This window comes from Dama dama, chromosome 11 (genome assembly GCF_033118175.1).
Source record: "Dama dama isolate Ldn47 chromosome 11, ASM3311817v1, whole genome shotgun sequence".
NCBI classification, from domain to species: Eukaryota; Metazoa; Chordata; class Mammalia; order Artiodactyla; family Cervidae; genus Dama; species Dama dama.
This window is the reverse complement of record NC_083691.1, coordinates 60,963,923-60,985,463: the sequence shown is the minus strand read 5'-3', so window position 1 is coordinate 60,985,463 and position 21,541 is coordinate 60,963,923. Positions and strand designations below refer to the sequence as shown.

The 21,541-nt window shown below is 36.6% G+C and overlaps 1 protein-coding gene across 1 annotated transcript in view; it reads left to right on the top strand.

Moving 5' to 3' along the window:
- The first annotated feature begins 1,235 nt into the window (after positions 1-1,235).
- Positions 1,236-21,541, top strand: part of REL (REL proto-oncogene, NF-kB subunit) — a 42,717-nt gene continuing 22,411 nt past the window's right edge. Inside the window, exons 1-4 of the mRNA XM_061155383.1 lie at positions 1,236-1,549; positions 11,971-12,113; positions 14,209-14,357; positions 18,891-18,982. Of these exons, the coding sequence (XP_061011366.1) occupies positions 1,540-1,549; positions 11,971-12,113; positions 14,209-14,357; positions 18,891-18,982 (394 nt within the window). The 5' untranslated portion in view covers positions 1,236-1,539. The remainder of the gene's footprint in view (positions 1,550-11,970; positions 12,114-14,208; positions 14,358-18,890; positions 18,983-21,541) is intronic.

The window sequence follows — 21,541 nt, the reverse complement described above, 5'->3', positions numbered from 1 at the left end:
ATCACAGTCTTTTAAGTGCATCACAATATGGCTTAAGGCTTATGCTATCATAAAACTGTTTCATTGTTTTCTATATTTTGTGGAAAGGGTACTTTGGGGCGGAGGTGGGGTGGTGACAGGAGAGGTTATTTTTAATCATTTCCCAACTGGGGCCTCCAGTTTGGGCATTTGTATGGCTGATAGTTCCCAATGCCCCTCCATACTTATTTTAAACGGTAAAGGAAGTGGAAAGAGCATGGAGTTTTGGAGTCCGAAACCTTGAGTTTAAACTGTTCTTTTTTACTAGCATTCTGAAGTACAGGCAAGTTACTTCTCTGAACCCTGATTGCCTCATCTATAAAATGAGGATAATAAGACATTATAAATGTGGTAGCTAAACACATACAATATTCTTTACACAGAAAGGAAACAAAAGTTACCCTAGATTCTGATGTTACACGTTCGTCCTCTTTTCCTCGTGGGTCTGTCAAATCCCAACGGGGTGTCCACTTCATTAACTTGGAGCACTGAGTCACGAGGAAACGAACTCACACTGCGGACCTTACGAGTTTGAAAACTTTTTTAGTTTGTCAAGTACGTTAATAGAGCCCTCACAGATGAGATGATGCAAGGGAGAAGATCAGACTGCGGGGGTCCCCGTATGCAAATACCTGAATTACAGGCTCACCAAGGCCGCGGCAGCTTCCGCACTTCCCCTCGAGGGCGGTCCGGGACGCCCGCGCAGCGCAGCCCGCCCGTCCGGGGGCGGAGATTTGCATGTGCGACAGAGGGAAGAGGGGGAACCACCCAACGAAAACCCCGGCCGTCGTTCCCCCTAGCCCTGGAGGGCCGGCCCCACTTCGCCGCCCGGCCCGCCCCCAAGTGCTCGCGGGCGGGCGGCCGGCCCTTCTCGACGTCACCGCACCCTCCCACCCCTCCTGAACTTTAAGCCTAGCGCCCAAGAACATCCTGGAGGAGGGGGATTTCTCGGGAGCCGGCCGCTTTCGCACGCTCGGGGCCGTCACTCCCCGGCTCCCAGCGTTCCTTACGTTCCCGAAGAGCCAGCTTCCCCGACCGGTTCCCGAGGCCACCCCGGCTTCAGCAGAGGGGGTGGGTGGGCGGGGCATGGGCGGGGCGGGGCCGGGCAGAGGTGGGCGGACGCACGCGCGCAGGTCGCGGGACGCTCCGCCCCCGCCCCCGCCCCCGCCCCCGGGTAGCGGAGGTGAGGGATCCTACGTCAGTCGCGGGAAGTCCCCCTCCCGCCAGGCCGCCTCTCAGGCAGACTTGCTCTCCGCTGTCTCTGCGCTCCGCCTCCTGGCTTCTGCCACCTGGACGGGCGACGCCGGGTGACCGGAGCGCGAGGATTAAGCGGGTGGGAAGGTGTGAGCCGCAAACCCAGAGGAGGGCGGGAAGGAGGAGGAGGAGGCCCCGGGGGTGGTCAGGGGGACTGGGGATCCCGTCAGCAGAGGTCCCTGGGCAGCCCGACTGACTGACGGGCTGAGTGACTGTAGCGACCTCCGGTCCGGACTCTCGGAGCGGAGCGGCGCGGTGAACGGAGCCATGGCCTCAGGTGAGTGTTCCTGGCGCGGGCTACCGGCGGCCGGGCGTGGGCAGGGTCCCGGACGACGGGGAGGGAAATAGTGCGTCCAAGGGTCTAACTGCTCAGGGTTTCGGGGGCCCAGTTTTGGTTGTCTCATTCTGTTTTTAAAATCGCCTCTGGCAAGTTTGTCAGCCTTTTAAAAGTAACCTGGTTCAGGGTTTGCGAGCGAAATCAAAGTCACGCTCAGTAATTTGATGCCATTGTAATAGCCGGCACCTTAGACCTTCCAAAAGACTTGGTTTTTGGATTAAGGAAGTAATAAGAATCTAAATAAAGGAGGACGAAAGAGTTCCTGCATTTTTAAATTGATTTAAGTTGAAATGGTGGTTTTTCGTTTTAGAATAGGAATGAGGAACCTTTCGGCCTCAGGAGAGCTCTGTCTTTAAGTTCAGTTTCATCAGTTGGCAAGAGGTGATCGCAGTTGTGCTGACAGTTGGACAAATGCGACGCGCCTTTAAAAATCACCAGTGATATTTTAACAGGTCTTAAGTGGAAATGTTGCTTCAACAAGTGGATCATTTTTACTGTAAAGTGCGTATCTTTTAATTTATGGAGCAGAAATCGGGTTTTGTTTTCTTTTGTTCGAAGGAAGGGGAAAAGAGGATTTTTAGGATCCCTGTGCTTTAAAGTAACGGGTGAGAATGAAAACTTTCTGTCACTTACGTGAATACTTATTTGCAGTCAGTAAATGCGGGAATCTTTTGCTTTACCTAGAAACTGCTTAAAGGATGAGGGAGGGAGCCTCCCATCTAGCCGTGGTTTAGGTTTGCCTGCAACCTAAGGGTTACTAAATCAAGTAGACTGCTTTGGAGTGGGACCTTCACAGTAGTCTGGCACAGTTCTTGGGGGCACCTTCCCCGCAGAGGGAGCAAGCGTGCGCAGAGGCAGGTAGGCCTAAAAGTGTGTATTAACGCTGTGCCAGAGGCTGAGGACAACAGGAGGCTGAAGAAGGAGGCTTGTTTATGTTTGACCTGCATCCTCCCAACACCCTGGTTCTGTGACCCTCAGTAGAAGACTGATGACTACCAGAAAAGAGGAAGTAAAAAGCATAAAGGACTTCTTTTTTTTAAAAGGGTTGAGCAGAACAAAGCCATAGCTACTGCTTTAGGCCAAAAAGGAAATTGGGGTGGTTCACATGACATTTGATTTCAGTTTGTCTGTGGTTTTCATGTGAGAATACAAATATAGTTTAAAATATTTCAACTTTCTCTTTAGCCACTTCAGTGACCCTAAACTTTCAAATAATCTTGTAAATTCATAAATTCAGACCATGTTGAAATGAAAAGTGCAAAGACGATTGAAACACTTGGTTAATTTATTGACTATCAGAAAGATTTTGTATGAAAGTTAAAGAATGGTTAGCATAGTAAAGTAAAAAGAAAAATCAGCCTTCTGGTAATTTAACCAAACTTTGTTGATATATGGCATGAATGTAACACTTGTAATCCATTCGAAAGAGAAAAAAAAGAGTTAGCCATTTATATAGACTATTGTAAGACCCACATCATTTAAAAATGTGGTACAATTTAAACTTGTTTAATGTCATTTGTTTTTGTCTTATTGTGAGGACTGATTTCCTAAATAGAGGGGGGAAAATTTTAAAGAGTAATTATCACCCTCCCCCTTTCAGGAATTATATTAAAATGACATTATTTAAAATGTAACAAGTTATTTAAATTGTAATTCAGTTGTTTGAAAACTAAGGAAAAATCTGGGTGTACTTTCCTTAATCATTTGTAAAAACCTTAGAGAAAAAGATTAACAAAATTATAAGCTCCCATCCTGTTTTGAAACAGCAATTTAAGCAAAATAGTAACTGAAAAAACCTTTTGCTTAGTTAGTTTACCATTGTCTAGTTTATAGTTTGTAGTAAAGAGTATAAAACCTCAGAAAGTATTTTTATTGATTAACAAGCATTTAAGACTGTTTCTCCATTTCTCACCGGATGTTATATGTAAATAGGTGTCTGTAGTTAAATATGTGGTCTGTATAATGTGACAGTAACATCATAATCTCATAAATAAAATTATATAAGTACTATGAATAACTGGGACTATATGTATGATTCTAAATTTTGTTCAGTTAAATTGTCATATTTAGGATTTCACAGCTTAAGTTCTATTAAGCTGTCTTGATTACTTTTTAAAAAAAAATTACACCTTGATTTCAGTCTTTTGACACAATTAATTAGGACAGGCATTAAAAAAAATGTTCTCAATCCCATCCAAGGTATACATAAGCAGTCCTTACTCTTGTATATTTATGAATCTAATCTGTTTAAGGTAAATAAAATTAGCTATTTTTTGGTCTGAATATAAAGCTTCTCCTTATTCCAGTAGAAAGTACAAATATTTTTGTGTGCTTTGTTTACTAATAAATAGTACTGTCTTTGGTAAAATATGTATTAAAATTTAGATAATTTATTTTTATTTACAGTTTTAAAAATTATTATTTTCTAATTGGAATATAGTTGATTTATAGTATTGTTTTAGTTTCACGTGTACATCATAGTGACTGGGTTTTTTTGCAGATTATATTCCATTATATGTTGTTACAAGATACTGGATATAATTCCCTGTGCTGTACAGTAAATCCTTGTTGCTTATCTATTTTATGTATAGTGTATTCAGTTTTCTTTAGTAGTATTCTGCTACATCATGTAATAGGAAGTACACGAAGAAATTGTATTTGCAGACCCACTGCTTATCACCTTTGTAGTGTAAATTTCAAGAGAACTCTTTTGAGTAAGGAGGAAAAATCAGTGTATGACACAATCTTTAATGATAAAACTGGATGCTGAAATTGATAGGTAAAGAAAATGCTTTTTTTTTTTGCATAAAAAACTAAACACATAAACACGAAGCCTGCTTCAGAAGTGCAGTACATGAAAATGTCAAGATAACAGTATTATGAAGGAATTAGGGTGATATATGATAGACATAGAGTGAAGGGAATGAACTAGTGAAATGACTGGGGAGGAATCAAAGGATGAGTCATAATTAGGAACACCTTGGCTGTGTGTAGTATCTTTCTCAAATGTAATTTGAGGGACTCAGAATTTCCTTTTATTCCATCTTTCTTTCAACTGTGTTTTCTGTAAATGATTGTGTTTGTAGGCATACGACCCAAATAATTGCATGGAGTATACATATGGTAAAAAATTATTTGTTTGGTTCATATTTAAATGGGCATCCTATAATTTTTATTTTTAAATATGGCAGTCTTAATTGCCCAGATGATTTGGCCCTGCCATATATTTTTAACTTAGTTTCTCTACTTTTTTTCATCCTGGAAGTTATATTTTTTTCAAGACTCATTCCTCCACTCCATACCCCAACAGCAGTGGATTCTCTAGCAGTAGGATCTCTTTGCCAAATTCTTTTACATCTCTTATTTAGTTTATGGTGCATACATCAATCAAGTACTCTCCTGCACATCCCTTATTTGGATTCTTAAAGCCCAGATGAGAGGGTAAATCTGATATATTGGGGTAAACCTGGACTTTAGTCCATGATGGACCTGGGTTGGTTTTTATTCTAGTTCTGCCCCTCTGTGATTTGAAAATGGGTCTAACTATGCAGAGTATTAATAGGAGCAAATGAGGTAATATGTGTCCATAAATGTTAGTTTTCTTCTATAGTGGAGCTGTTTTGGGACTCAGAACTCTAAGAAATAGGTGCTACTAGGCACATTTGGCACTTAATATTGTTTAAGTGTCCTGACAATTATAGAATTTTACGAAACCTTAAGTTTTCATAAAAACAGACTAAACCAGATGCTAGATAGAAAATATATCTTTTAAGAATGTGTAAGAATTCCCATTTACTTGTAAATAAGTTGAAGTGGTTCTGTATGCATTTAAACTAGGGGAGTAGAAGTTGACAGTGATCTTTGGAGTCCACCTCCTTGGTCCACTTAAATGATAGCATTCTGAAGGAAAAAGTAAATAAGAAATTGTTTAGTAACTAAACCACATGTCCTTTTGGTAATTTGATTGATATAGCTTACCTATCCTTTGTCTGATTTCTTCTGCACCTTCTGTGTTAAGTCTTCTTCTGACCTTATGGGAAGAGGCTTGAGTTTTCTCTGCCCTTTTGTTAATTGGATGCGATATCATCTGTGTAGGAAATGGTATCTCTAAATTTTTATCATAATTGGGAAGAAATGGAAAAAACTCATCTGTGCCTTGAGGTGAAGAAAGAGCAGCATAATTCCTAGCAGCTGGGTTCCTAGGTTTGAGGAAAGAATAATAGGTCTTTTCTTTTTCTCCAGAGTGAGTAGAGCTGATATTTGAAAAAGTATCTATTGTTAGCTCCATTTGCTCCTCTGAGTCTTAGGCAGTCTGTTATCCAGGACTTCAGTGAATGAGATGCAGGCTCTAGTCAGTTACTAAAAGCTCTGGTGTGTCACACTGGCATGCTGTCTTGTAAGAAATGTTACTGATGGTAGTTATAATAACTAATTTTGTATAAGGTGTATTTTAAATAAATCAGTGTAATTGAAGGCTGTCTCTATAATAGCACTTTTTTTTTCTCTTGCTTGCCTTTGGGCAAACTTTTGAGAGAGGGAGAGAGTTAACAGGTAGTCAGAATTCCTGCACCTAGTTTATCCATCACCTGGCTCATCCTTGTACATGAATTTTGGGATTGCTTCTCTAGATATGTGACTTGTTGTTTCCACCTCTTTATGTTTTAGGGCAGTGGTTCTTAATCAGGAGTGTGTTCAAATTGCTTGGAAGGTTTTCTTCAGAAACAGGTCCAGGCTTTAGATTGATTTCTATTTCTGTTCAGCAGATCTCAGGTGGGGTCAGGGTATGTATTTTTTGAGAAAGCTACCTAGATGATTCTGATATATAGTCCCAATATGAACTCTGTTCTAAGAATTTTGTTGGATCCAAATAGGATCCAATAAGATGCATTATTTTCTTAAACTAAGTTGCATTTATTTTAGCTCATTTGCTGTATCAGCTATTGTGACTTTGTCCCCAGCTATTTTTGTGCTTGTTCTGATAAATTTGATATCCCCTCCCCACCAGGATCCCAGCTGTCATATTTGCTAATATCATTCATAATTTCTTTTTCTTATAACTTCATATAATTTTGAACTTTAGTTTTATCAACTGTGAAATGGGATAATATTTGCTGTCCTGTTTTTATGAGATTAAAGTTAAGAGGATCAAATGAGAAGTGTCTTAAAAGAGTGTTTTAATTACTGTAATTAACATTTTTTTCACTGTTCAACTAATGCTGATTCCCCATGCTACCTGTAAGGTTTTAGTTAATAATCTGCCTGTCTGACAACTGATAATCCATTTTTAACTTTTATTTCAGTATACTTTCTTTTTCTTTTTTAAAATGTACTTTCTTTTTTTAATCTTAAAAAATCAAGTAGCACTCTTTCTTGCCTAAGTGCAAATAAAAACAAATATATCTTGCAAACATTTTGGCTGTATTTCAAATATTATTCTAGTCTGCATTAGCATTTTACAGTACTGTTAAAAATTTAGGAGTCAATCCCAGCTTTGCATAATATAGGTTAAAGGAAAGTACAGTGATCTACTTGCTTAAAACCAGTTTTGAAGACATTTCTATTGAGATAATCTTAGTTAAGAGTACTCATTTTCTCTACAATTCCCTAATTTATGTTTTATTGTCTTTCACTCCATAAATGATTGCATTTCACCACTTTTTATCTTCAAGAAGGACAGCACTTTAAAACAGGGTACTGAGGAAGAAAGTCACTGATACACTGTACAGAGGCATGATATTATAAATGATTTATAAGTGGGAAGCTTTTTAAAGTTATAAACATAGATAAAGAAATTAGAATATGAATCGATAGGAGTATGAAGGTATAGTAATTTTAGCACTTAAAACTTTTTCCCTAGTCAGTTCAGTTGCTCAGTCATGTCTGACTCTTTGTGACCACATGGACTGCAGTACGCCAGGCCTCCCTGTCCATCACCAACTCCCAGAGTTTACCCAAACTCATGTCCATTGAGCCAATGATGCCATCAACCGTCTCATCCTCTGTCATCCCCTTCTCCTCCCTCCTTCAATCTTTCCCAGCGTCAGGGTCTTTTCAAATGAGTCAGCTCTTCGTATCAGGTGGCCAAAGTATTGGAGTTTCAGCTTCAACATCAGTCCTGCCAATGAACACCCAGGACTGATCTCCTTTAGGATGGACTGATTGGATCTCCTTGCAGTCCAAGGGACTCTCAAGAGTCTCCTCCAACACCACAGTTCAAAAGCATCAATTCTTCTCTGCTCAGCTTTCTTTATAGTCCAATTCTCATATCCATACATGACCACTGGAAAAACCATAGCCTTGACTAGACAGACCTTTGCTGGCAAAGTAATGTCTCTGCTTTTTAACATGCTGTCTAGGTTGGTCATAACTTTCCTTCCAAGGAGCAAGCGTCTTTTAATTTCATGGCTTCAATCACCATCTGCAGTGATTATGGAGCCCCTGAAAATAAAGTCTGCCACTGATTCCACTGTTTCCCCATCTATTTGCCATGAAGTGATGGGACCGGCTGCCATGATCTTAGTTTTCTGAATGTTGAGCTTTAAGCCAACTTTTTCACTCTCCTCTTTCACTTTCATCAAGAGCCTCTTTAGTTCTTCACTTTCTGCCATAAGGGTGGTGTCATCTGCATATCTGAGGTTATTGATATTTCTCCCGGCAATCTTGATTCCAGCTTGTGCTTCATCCAGCCCAGTGTTTCTCATGATGTACTCTGCATATATTTTTCCTAGTGGTAGAACCTAATAAGGAAAATCCAAATAATTGTTAATATAGTCCTTCAATGTTTGCATGATTTACACAAACAAAAAGATTTCCAGATTTTCAGTCATTCATTCCACAGATAATTCCTGAATATCTGTGCAAGACACTGATGAGTAAGACACAATTCCTGCCTCCAGGTAGCTTGAAGCAATAAAACAAATGGCCTTTTTTTTTTTTTAAGAAGAAATAAAACAGTAAGTCTTCCCTCACAGTTATTTGCAATGATTGCCATAAACAAAATGCTGCAGTAGTTTAGAGCAGGAGATTATTTCCAGCTAGGGGAATGGAGAATATTACAATAGACTCTGATTGTCAGACTTTTTACCATTAAAGATCTTCTGCAATAGGAACAAGAGAGTTCAGGGGTTTTAAAAGTACTTGATATTATATGATAACTAATATATGTCATTCTTAGTATTCAAACATCTTTTTAAAATGTTTTATTTAACCTTTCAACAACTGCTTTTCTGTTCTCTTGTCCACAAACTTTTTTCTTAAACACAGTTTTTAGTTTAAGGAAGTGTTGTGTAACCAATGAAAAATATTTGAATGCTCACTTTAAGCCTAGCACTTCTATTCACACTCCTCCCTTAAAAGTTAGCCACTTACCATTAATGATGTCATTTTGTATCAACTTCCCACTGAGATACCTTTAAATAAGCAGTGGGCAGGGATTTATTTGACCTTTAGTTCAACCACATAGATGATTTAAGATATTACTTAAAAAATACTGTTGAGTATTTTGAACTTCATTTTGAGAGGAAAATGTACTTTCTTTTAAATACTCCTACAAGGATGTGTAAGTATGTGAAATATTTGAAACTGAAATGTGCTTTTGATTATTTGAAATATATGAGGATATATATATAAGGATGTGAAATTGTTTTGACTTTTTTAAAATTAATTTTTATTGGAGCATAGTTGATGTACAATGTTGTGTTAGTTTCTCCTGTACAGCAAAGTGAATCATATATGTATACACATGTATAAATATACATATGTGTACACACACACACACACAGAGCCACTTTTATTAGGCTCTTTTCTCATCCGGGTCATTCGAGTATTGCGCGTGTCCCTGGGCTCTACAATAGGTTCTGATTAGTGGTCTGTTTCATATGTAGTACTGTATAGATGTCAATCGCAGTCTCCTGATTTATCCCTCCCAAAGATGTGAAATTGAAATACTCATCTGTATGCCTTACATTTTTCAGTAAAATTGAAATGAGTGTTATAAATTTAATTAGCTTAAAGTCACTTTTCTCTGGCTGTTTGTGTTTGGAGTAAACAAATAGTAAATTCAAGCACAAAGAGTCTAAACCAAACAGTAGAATTAAAGATACCAATAATATTTTACTTAGAAAATATGGAGCCATCGTTGATTCTTTACTTTCTCTTTACCCTAATGTTCACTCGGTCACCAAGTACTGTCAATTTTGTCTTGTAAATAATCCTTCATTCCTGTTATCACTACCAAATTTCACATATACCCTCATCATCGCTCACATTGCTGTAACAGCCTCTAAACTGATCACCTTGCTTTCTCTTTTTTCAGTCTGTCCACTGCCACCAGAATTCTTACTCTAAAATGTCAATCCAATCGTGTGATTCCCCCGCATAAAACCATTAATTGATTTTCTGTCACTCAGAGTGAAATCCCAATCCCCAGATGTACTCTGGTCTGGTTTTCTTTCTAAGGGTAGAAGTGTATCTTAGCTCCATTGGGGCTGTCCTGTGATTCTTTAGCTCCTTTTTTCTCTGCCACCACCTTTGGACACCCTCTTCCCTTTCCCTCAAAATGCCTGCCTTTCTTCCTTCCTTCTCCTAACTCCCCACCCAGTATTTCAGTAACTTTTGTTTTCCTTGACATAGATAGGCTTTCCTGACTCTTTTGCTCTTATTATCATTTTATGCAGAATTTTGTTAGCATAAAAAAAATTTTGTTTTGTTCTTTCCTCTATAGTCTAATAATTTGTGTTGTTTGCTACATTGTTCTGTAAGATCCTTGAAAGTAGTTGTTATACTTGAAAGTAGCAGGATAAATTCTATGCTTTAATTATATGCTATAAATTACTGCTTTCAATAAAACATCTAGAATAATAATAGACCATTTATTGAATATTTGTTATATGCCTGACACTTGGTAAGAAACTAACATTGTTATCTCTGATCCTCACAACATCCTACGTGATAGGTGTTATTGTTATTATGTCCATTTTATAGAGGAGAAAAGAGATATAATATTTCCAGTGTCTTCAGTGTTAGGAAGTGGCTGAGTAGGACTCAAAAGGCCTCTTCCCCATACTGCACTGAAAAGATCCAGTGTTACCCTTTCTGAAGATTTGCTTGCATCCTAACAGAGGATAAACCTTTAGTTAAATAAATGGATATCTAATTGTGGGAGTTTAGAAATCACTAAACTGATTGAGGGGGGGTTTTTTTTGGGGTATGTGGTTTTTGATTTGGGGTTTTTTCATTGGAGACATCTTTATACCCCTGAAATAAAGATACATTGCTAATATCCTACTTGTAAGCACACTGGTGTGCTTTATTTAACTGTCATTTCCATGATTTGGATAATAAGAGGTGATAAAGATGCATTTGTTTTAGACAAATTTATTGGCATATAACTAATGTACAATATTTAGGGTATGCAATTTGGTAACTTTTGACATATTTATACAATTTTGAGATCACCACAGTCAAGTAATTAACATGTCTGTTGTCCTCTAAAGTTCCTCATCCACTCCATACCCCTATGCTTAGGCAACCAGTGATCTGCTTTCTTTCATTATAGATTAGTTTACATATTCTAGAGTTTCATGTAAATGGAATCATAGCACATAAAATTATGTGCACTTTTGATTTGACTTCTTTCACTCAGCATATTTAGGTATTCATCCACATTGTTGTGTGTGTCAGTAGTTCATTCTAAAGGTATATTTTGAATTACATTCATTATAGAAAGTAAGTAAGTATTTTCCTCTATTGTGTCTTATACTTTAGAGGGACTGACTGAAAATTCTTTTGAACCTAAATCCCTTCTGGAAGTTGTTTTGATGTACTATCTGTAAGTCCTTTAAGAGTCCAATGGAGATATTAAAAAAACTTAACATTTCCTTCTGCAAGGATTTAAATACATTTTTATTTTCAATGAACAGTCTTTTAGTCCACTGTTAAGATAAGTCTAATGTAAAATCAAGCAAAGTCACTTTTGGAATATAATATTGTACTTCTGAAGACTATCTTCTTGACCCTTCTGGGAGAATTTTGGGGGAAAACCCTTCTGCTTGGTCTCATGTAAGTGGGTATCTCTGAAGTGGTTATCACAGAACTTCATGGTAGCATTAGTTACAGATATTAAATGATAAAGTGCTAACCAGTAAATATGATTTGAGTGACTTGTGTTTACACAGTAAGGGAGTACAATTTGAATGAGAGAGGAGTGTCTTCACGACCCAGTCTTGGATAATTGCATTTCAACCTTGTTATTTAGTAGAGAGGGAACATTTTTTAGACTACTGTTTTCTAAAAAACGAAATCGTTAAAATCCATTATTATTTTGATTGTAATCTCACTCTTCCCCCTTTTAAAATTTCCAGGTGGGTTTAACCCATGTATAGAGATAATTGAACAACCCAGGCAAAGGGGAATGCGTTTTAGATACAAATGTGAAGGGCGATCAGCAGGCAGCATTCCAGGGGAGCACAGCACAGACAACAACAGAACATACCCATCCATCCAGGTAACAGAATGCTCCTGTGTGTGTGTATGTCTCTTAGTTGCTTCATATTTTAGCTACAGCAGTTATGTTAAAGATCCAGCTTCTTCATAGTGATTTCCACCAGCTTTTCTTTTCCTTTTTCCCCCCTCTCTTTTCTTTTTAATTAATCCCTAGTGCATAGAATTCTTGGGACATTTCTTAAGTACAGTATGGACTCTTCCTTCCTGCAGATACTTGTGTGTTACTCTAAGTGATTCCCAGTGGTTAGTGTACATTGGCAGCTTTTGGATGATTATCCCTTTCGTGGGACAAAAAGGTAATGAGGAAAAAGCTTTCTCTCTTTCCAGAGGTGGGCAGAATTGTTCTGGAGATTGAAAACATGTATTTGGGAACTGACTTAGACTTCTTCCTGCAGTCACTTGGCTAATCTAGGGGCTATGGAAGAAGAAAACATTTTTGTCTTTTTTCTCCTTACCTTTATTGCCTGTCTCTGATACTCTGGGTTGCCTTGACTGACTTGAAATATTGTCAGTTTTTAAATACAGTGTTTTCATGTTAGCATAAAATTTGAAAGTAATTTTGTAATCCAGAATGACTTTGGTAATACAATGTATTTATAAACTACACTATATTTATATTTTATATTTGTATATTACATTTCCTTCCATTTTTAATGATTTTTTTATTCTTTAAATGCCAGTTTAAAACCTTAATGGCCAAGTGCATTTTGAAAAGCATTATTCAATGTTTCATCAGTAGATTTTAATCCACTGTTTTATAACTACATTATTTACAAAATTTACTCTATTGGACTTTAAGAAAATGCTAAGTTATATGACAAACCAGTAGCAAAATTACATATTGAATTCCAAATTCCATTTTTTATCACTTTTTTTGTTAGCAATATGGATTTGAGTTATCTGTCTTTTTTTAAATATTAAAATGGGAGAGATGTTAATAAAAAGTAAATAAGAAAACAGTAATCCTTTCCTCTAAGAGCAATTTTTAACTCTTCTCCATAATTCAACTTATTCTATATAGTCTCTTGAATATTTCTATGATCTGTATCCTTGCCATTACAACGTGTTCTAAACCACTTTGCAGCTTGAGTTCTACATTAGCCTACCTTTCACTTTTTTTTTTGCTTTTTTTGGGCTGCACTACACCGCTTGCAGGATCTTAGTTCCCCAACCAGGGATCAAATCTGTGCCCCTTGCAGTGGAATCTCAGAATCCTAACCACCAGGCTGCCAGGGAATTCCCAACCTTACAGTCTTAAGTTGTTACTTTCTCTTTTATTCAGAAAGGCAATAAATACTTTCTGATTACTGTTCAAATTAAGTTTAAATTCAGAGTTATGGATTTTAATGCCCTTTTACCTGTGAAGCCACCCCTTTTTCCTTAACTGCCTTGCTCCGTTGTATACTGGTTTTTCATGTTTCCTGCTTTGTGCTTACAAATTTGCTAGCTTCCAAAGTAAATATTAACTCCTTCCCATAAGATCCTCCTTCCTCTCCCATGTTTAACTCTTCTCTTCATTCTCAGTGTTCTGTGTGAAAACTTAATTTTTCAAAACTCAGCTTAATTTATTGCCTGTTATACAGTGAACACTCGGGATATGCTTACTGATTAACAAATATTTTTGTGAAATGAAATGTCATGTATTAAGTTACTTAAGTGATCATATTTATGTACTATCGTTTCCATTGTCGCTTAAATATGTACTTTGAAGGGATGTTTATGGTATGGCAATGAATATAGCAGCATGGCATTCAGTGACTCAGCATCTTAGAATTTCCTCATCCACTGTGATAATATTTTGGAATACTTTGACTTGTTTTCAAAGGAAAATAAGCAAAATCAGATGATATAACCAGTTGAAATTAGGGTACAAAATGATATACCAAGTAACTGAGAGGTAAATTCTTCCCTACTGGTATTCTCTGGAAAGTTTCATGCATACTACAGTTGCCAGTCAGTTGTACTTTATCCAGTGCTAACTATATGATGTAAATTGAACTATTTGATATAAATTCTGATACTGATGTAAATTTTATAATTCAGTTCTTGGTGAGACATATTTATGGATTACATATTTAAATTTTTTCCCTTTTCAGATTTCGAACTATTATGGAAAATTAAAAGTGAGAATTACATTAGTAACAAAGAATGACCCTTATAAACCTCATCCTCATGATTTAGTAGGAAAAGACTGCAGAGATGGCTACTATGAAGCAGAATTTGGGCAAGAACGCAGGCCTTTGTTGTAAGTACACAGTCACAGACATTTTTAGGAATAGTATAAGAATAGGATTCTCCTGTTTCCTATCTATGTACCTCTGTTACTTTTTGGCAGAATAAACCAATTCCTCACTGTACTTCTATTTACTGTAGTATATATTTGCATTCTCTTACCATTTGCATTAGAACTACCCTTTCATTTTTTATTAGTAGACACAGCCCATGATGACAGTAGGAGTACTTCTTTATTGTAACTAAAAGTAAACATAAACTTATTTTATGCTGCAATTTTCTTTCTTAGTTTGAACAATTTATGAAATGTTTTCTCTAACTTAAAAATTGTCAGATGAGAAAAAATCACCTGGAAAACTGGAATTTTTATTTGAAAAAGGCAGTATAAAATTAACATACAACAATAGTTTTAAAATTTAAGAAAAATATATAGTACTTTGTGTTTGAGGCTGCTGGGTTCATTTTCATCCTATTGGTGAAAGCGTAAATAAATGAAATCTTTCTGGTAGGCACTTCATGGAGCAAAGCCTGAAATTATATGAATGTCTCTTGAACTAGCAATTCTACTTCTAGGAATTTATCTTGAGGAAACAATTTCTAATTAAGTATGTTCAGAAGCTTAGCTGTAATGATGTTCATCGAAGCTTTGTAATGGCAAAAAGTTAGAAGCAATCCAGATTATAAACAGGGAGATTAGTTAAACTGGCACCTCCATGCAGTGTACTCCTATGTAGCCTTAAAAATAACATAATAAATAATAATAAATGTCTTTGTATAAAAAGATATTCCCGATATTTAGATAAATAAAATAAGGCTTTACAATGAAGTGTGATAAATAATTTAAAAAATTTTTATTTTACATTGGAATATCGTTGGTCAACAATGTTGTGTTAGTTTTTCAAAAGTAAGTGTATACATATACATGGTAGTTTAAACACTAAGATGTTGATAGCAGTTGTCTCTGGGTAGGAAGAATTGTGGGGTTTTATGTTCTTCTTTTAACTGATGTTTATTTTATAATTCTTTTTTGTAATGAACATGTATTGCTTCTGAGAAAAAAATGAAACTGATTGCAACAGGAAAAGATTAGTAGCCTCCTTAAATACAATTAGTAACCATTTAGAAAATATACTTTAGTAACAGCACAAAGCATAAACTATAGTAACAGCACAAAGCATAAACTATCTGGTTATACAAACTTGGCAAGAAATACTTCCTGTTTATATTATTTCACCTCCCAATGTTTTACATTGTAGATTACTTGCTTACTGAAACATAATTGCTCCTTGTTTTCTGATTTAGTGAGAACAAACTCTTCTGTTTTACTTCTTATTTCTCTGGCTGTTCTTTGTCAACCTTAGGTATAGGCAGTTCGATTTTTGGACTACCTTATTTATGTCCAGTGATGCCCAATAATGCCTTTAGAGCAGCCATGAAATTAAAAGATGCTTACTCTTTGGAAGGAAAGTTACGACTAACCTAGACAGCATATTAAAAAGCAGAGACATTAGTTTGTCAACAAAGATCCGTCTAGTCAAGGCTATGGTTTTTCCAGTGGTCATGTATGGATGTGAGAGTTGGACTATAAAGAAAGCTGAGTGCAGAAGAATTGATGCTTTTGAACTGTGGTGTTGGAGAAGACTCTTGAGAGTCCCTTGGACTGCAAGGAGATCCAACCAGTGCCTGCTGAGGGAAATTGATCCTGGGTGTTCATTGGAACGACTGATGCTGAAGCTGAAACTCCAGTATTTTGGCCACCTGATGTGAAGAGCTCACTCATTTGAAAAGACCCTGATGTTGGGAAAGATTGAAGGCAGGAGAAGGGGACGACAGAGGATGAGATGGTTAGATGGCATCATTGGCTCAATGGACAGGAGTTTGGGTAAACTCCGGGAGTTGGTGATGGACAGGGAGGCCTCACTTGCTGCAGTTCATGGGGTCGCAAAGAGTTGGACATGACTGAGCGACTGAACTGAAGTGAACTGAACCTTGCCCCTCAATCCAAAATCCTGTTAAGGATCATACATTGTATTTAGGTGTCATGCTTATTTAGTCTCCTTTAATTTAAAACATTTTCTCAACTTGTGTTGGTCTTTCATGACATTAACATTTTTGAAGAATATTAGTTTTGAAGAATGTTATTCAATGTGGGTTAGTCTGAGTGGTTGCTCATGATTGTGTTCATGTTAACATGAAATATTTTGGATGAGAAATCTACAGAGGTGATACTGTATTGTTCTCAGAGTAACACTTCAGGAGATGGTGATACTAGTTTTTTCCCATTGATGATATTAATTGGCATTCTATTATAAAGAAAAACTTCTCCGTATTCCCCTGCCTCAGTTGAAAAAATACCAGTATAGACTCATGGATTCTTTTTTTGACAAATAATTTTGTTTATTTATTTTTGGTTGTGCTGGGTCTTCATTGCACACAGGCTTTCCCTGTTTGTGGAGAGCAGGGGCTGCTCTCTAGTTGCGATGTGTGGGCATCTCTTGTTGTGGGGCACAGATTATAGCACTGGCTTCAGTAGTTGCAGCTCCCTGGGCTCTGGGGCATAGGCTCAGTAGTTGTGGCACACAGGCTTAGTTGCTCCATGGCCTGTGAGATCCTCCCAGATCAGAGATCCAGCCCGTGTCTCCTGCATTGACAGGCAGATTTTGAACCACCAGGGAAGTCCAGACTCATGGATTCTTATAGTCAATGCCTTATAATTGAATGCTAGTCCGTTACTAGCATTATTATTCTGATTTTCATGTTGACACAAATTTGACCAACGCAAGCCCCTTCAGTGGAGAAGGAAATGGCATCCCACTGCAGTATTCTTGCCTAGAGAATTCCATGGACAGAGAAACCTGGCAGGCTATAGTCCATGGGGTTGCAAAAAGTCAGACAGGACTGAGCGACTAACACACACACACACACAAAAGCCCCTTCAAACTCTTTACACCTGCTCTAGACTGTGAGGTCTATGAGAGGAGGGATTGTATATTCCCATTACTCATCACAGTCCTTGATACATAGTAGGGACTCCAGAACTTGTTGAATGACTATGAATGAATGAATAATTGATTCAGGTAATCTCTGTGATCATGGTTTCCTTATGTCAGAATTTATGTATGAATAGCACTCAAATAGGATTATTCAGATGAAACAATCAAGTAGTGTGTAAATATCTTCAAACAGAGTCCTTTAAAATCTTTTGTCAAAGAAAAAGTGAGAACCAACCTAAGAATCTTTCAAAAAAGTGGAATACTTTTGAAGAGAAATATGGTTTTAGGGTTCAAGAAAAGATTACAAGTTCAAGATTTCTTTTTTAAATTTTGGAGGCAGAAGAAGGAAGTGTTAAAGATATTTTAGGTGTTAAAAATCACAAGGGTGGTAAATATGAAAAGCATGAACAATAAGACAACAGAGCATAAAGGGGGCAAACACGGCAAGTGACCTCCTGTTGCCAAGGGCCATGTGAAGTTTGAGCAAATAGTAATGTTATTATAACCAAGTTTTGCTTCCTTATTCACACCCACCCAATTTTAATGATGTCATGGTTTTTCCATGTGGGAACAAGTATGACTAGTGGTGGTAGGGGAGTTCCCCCCACCATCATCGGTACTACACGTATGCAAATTAGTAATATTTGTGCTGTTGAGAAATTTTCCATAAATGACATTTTGAAACTCTGGTTAAATATTATTGTTGGTTTTAAATATCTGTCTAATGAAAAAATACATAGTTTGATGCTTTCTTATGATAAACGATTATTGTAACTTCATGTGATAAGGCATAAAACATATTCCAGTGCTGCTAGTAGTGAAGTCATTTGTAGTCAGAAACCAGATGTCTGTGGAGTGGAGAGGCTGAGGTATAGGAGGACTAGCAGGCACTGCAGCCACCTGGAGAACCCTGTGTGAATGGGGCCGCCGGTACTTAGCTCCAGGCAGGTGTTTCTGTGCCAGTCTACTGTTGTCAGACCTTTAAGATATTCAAGAGAAAGCAGGAATGTTTATATGCAGTTACCTGATTTTTAAATATTGGTAGTCTGCACACATTTAAAGAACATGTAGTCAGCATTTTTATGAGCTCAGCAAAACGATACATGTAGGTGTCAGCCTATGGGCAACTTTTTATAACTTTTGCTTTATATTATCAAATGTACAGATTTCATTGATTTGATTATGAATTTTTCAGGGAGGTGAATTTTACCTTTTTGGTGTTGCTTTCCTATTAATCTTTGTCTACTTTGATATGTTTGATGCAGGAATGTTAGTAAAATATAACTGTAAAACACTGTATATAAAAGTACTATAGTGTATATTACTTTTCTCTTAACAGTTCTCTTAGAAATATAACCCCATTTTTTATCCTCACATTTTTATCATAGGAATTGGAAATGTATTTCATGCTTTTAATATCTCCATCTGACATTATGATGACTCCTCAGTGTTGGATATATGCTTGATTTTTGCAGTATTCTTTAATAAAATCTCATTTATGTGTCCCTGGGTTAGCTCCAAAGAAGTTTGAAAGTTTTGTGTTTCCCTTCTAGTTTTCAAAATTTGGGTATTCGATGTGTGAAAAAAAAAGAAGTAAAAGAAGCTATTATTTCAAGAATAAGGGCAGGAATCAATCCTTTCAATGGTGAGTATGTTTGATTTAATTATTTCTATTATTTGGATATTTAGTTATTTGTGTTAAGTGATTTCTATTTGTATCTTTAACCTGTGTTTTAAAAGCTGTCTTAAGTTCTGTGTTCACTTACATACTTGTCTTACACCAGTATCTGAGGAATGAAATATATTTAAAATGCTTCAGTGTTGAAAAAAAATGCTTATGTAGACAAGGCTTTGTGAAGAGTGTCATTGTTTTCTGTAATAAAATCTTCTCAAAAATATTCTGATTCTCTTTGAATGTGGCCTTCCTTTTGCCATACCAGCAATTTATACTCCCCTTGCTGAATATTGAATAGGCACTGTGGTTATAAGGTATTTGAATGCATTTAACTCAAGGCATATTCAATGATGAAGTAGTTTAGAAATAGTAGTATAGAAATAGTAGAGGCCATGTAAAATATCTTCCTAGTGTATTTGTTTAGTGGATCTACTAGAAATTTACTGTGTAGTGGATTTTATTGGGGATGGCGCTGTCTGGTGTAGCACCTGGTAACTGTGCCACAATTGCTACAGGACAGGTGAGGGCTGCTGACATCCTGCGCCGTGGTAGTCTCCTTTGTAAAGTCATCTGCAGTCACTTAAATATGCGTAATTCAGGTATTGAACAGCTATACAATTTTCAAAGAATAGATTTCTTTTTTATTTAAAATATTTAAATATCCTTATTTAAAATTTTTATTTAAATTTTTTATATTAAATATTTATAAATATCCTTAAATATAAGGATATTTTAAAATATCCTTATAGTGTTGGTTTGTGTTTTCCTCAGAAGTTTATACTAGATCTTTCTTTTTCGTACTATTTAGTATAATGCGAAAAGCAAAAGTCCCTTTCTTCCTCTTCAGTATTACTCACTGTAAGAGACTACAGTTAAATTTGATGAAAATTTTTCTAGAATTTCCTTTTTACATGTGTCCTGTATTTATACATTTTTTAATATAAATGGAATCATGTTGCACTTCCTAATCTACTATTTCTTTCTTTACTCAGGAATATATCTTAAATAACTTTCCATATCCATACTTATAAATCTGTTTTGCTTTTTAACAGTATTCTGTGGCTTAGTTAGGCTTTAATTTGTTGATCTTGTTATCTATTAATAAACATTTAAGTTATTTTCAATTTACTAAAAAGCTCAATTGAATATATACTTTGAACTCTTGTGTGATGCTTTTTCCTTAAATTGATTATGTTCCACTTCCTTATTTATAAAATGGAGATAATAATAGTACCTACCTCATAGGTTGTCATAAGGATTAAATGAAATAAAATATGTGAAGCACTTATTATGTACTAGAAACTGTTCTAAGTGCCATTTAAGTACATGTTATTAACACCAAGCCTTGTTCTGGATTAGTAAAAACAAAAAAGAAAAAAAATGCTTCAGCAGTGGCCCTTCTGCCATTCTGCATTTTGCTTTTTTCATACCCTTTCTACTGGAGTTCAGAAGATTTAGGTTTGAATTCCAGCTCTGCCCCTGGTATATACTTCGTGACATGGGAAAGTTAAGTAACCAAAGCTTTGGTTTTCTCTGCTGTAAAGCGGTGCTGTAACGATAAAATAGTATACACGAGTTACTTAACATTTACTCTTTGACATACAAATAATACTTAATAACTGGTAGCCATTATTTATAATCTCCTTGTATTGTACTACATTATGCCTGTTTCATACTACGCCTAGGCTAGATGGGCTTTTTAATTTAAAAGTTGGCCTTTTACTTTAGCAATGAATCAGAATTTTAAATGAGCATACTCTTGACCCAGAAATTTTCTACTTTTGAAAATTATCCTAAGGAAATAATACCTGGTGGAGCTAGGATTTGAAAACAGTTACCTTGGCTCTCAGGTGCATGGTTTTATCTCAACTATGCTTTATTAACTCCCTGCCCCCATTAAAACTTAGAACAATGCTTTAGCATATTACTGTGATTAAAAAGTTCCAGTGGTTCCTTAAATAGTCTAAAAATTAAATGGCCTTAAATTGGAAATTTTCCACATGTAGCTCCCACATGTTTCCTACCTTCTCTTCCACTGTTAACTCAATTCCAGATCCACATGTAGCTCCAACATATGTTCCTACCTTCTCTTCCACTGTTAACTCAATTTCAGATCCACATGTAGCTCCAACATATGTTCCTACCTTCTCTTCCACTGTTACTGTATTCCAGAAAAACTGCTTTGTTCACTTACCCTGATCAGTTCTCAGTCAGCCTCCTCTGTTCTCACCACCATTGGTCTTGATCGCCCTTCTGGCAGTTTATACACCCTACATCCAGAAAGATTCTTCTGAAACCAGTATGAATCATTTCAGAATTGTGCTTATTATCCTTCATTGGCTCCACATCATCGTCACCAGTGACTCTCAATTTGAATGTGCATAGCGCCCCCTTAGTACTTGCTAAAAATATAGAATCCAGGCCATTTTTTCCCTAATTTGATAGTCTGGTGTGGGGCCTTGAGCTCTGCATTTTAAAAAAAACATCTAGATCCATGTTTCTTAACTACAACTCACAGTAGGAAATAGA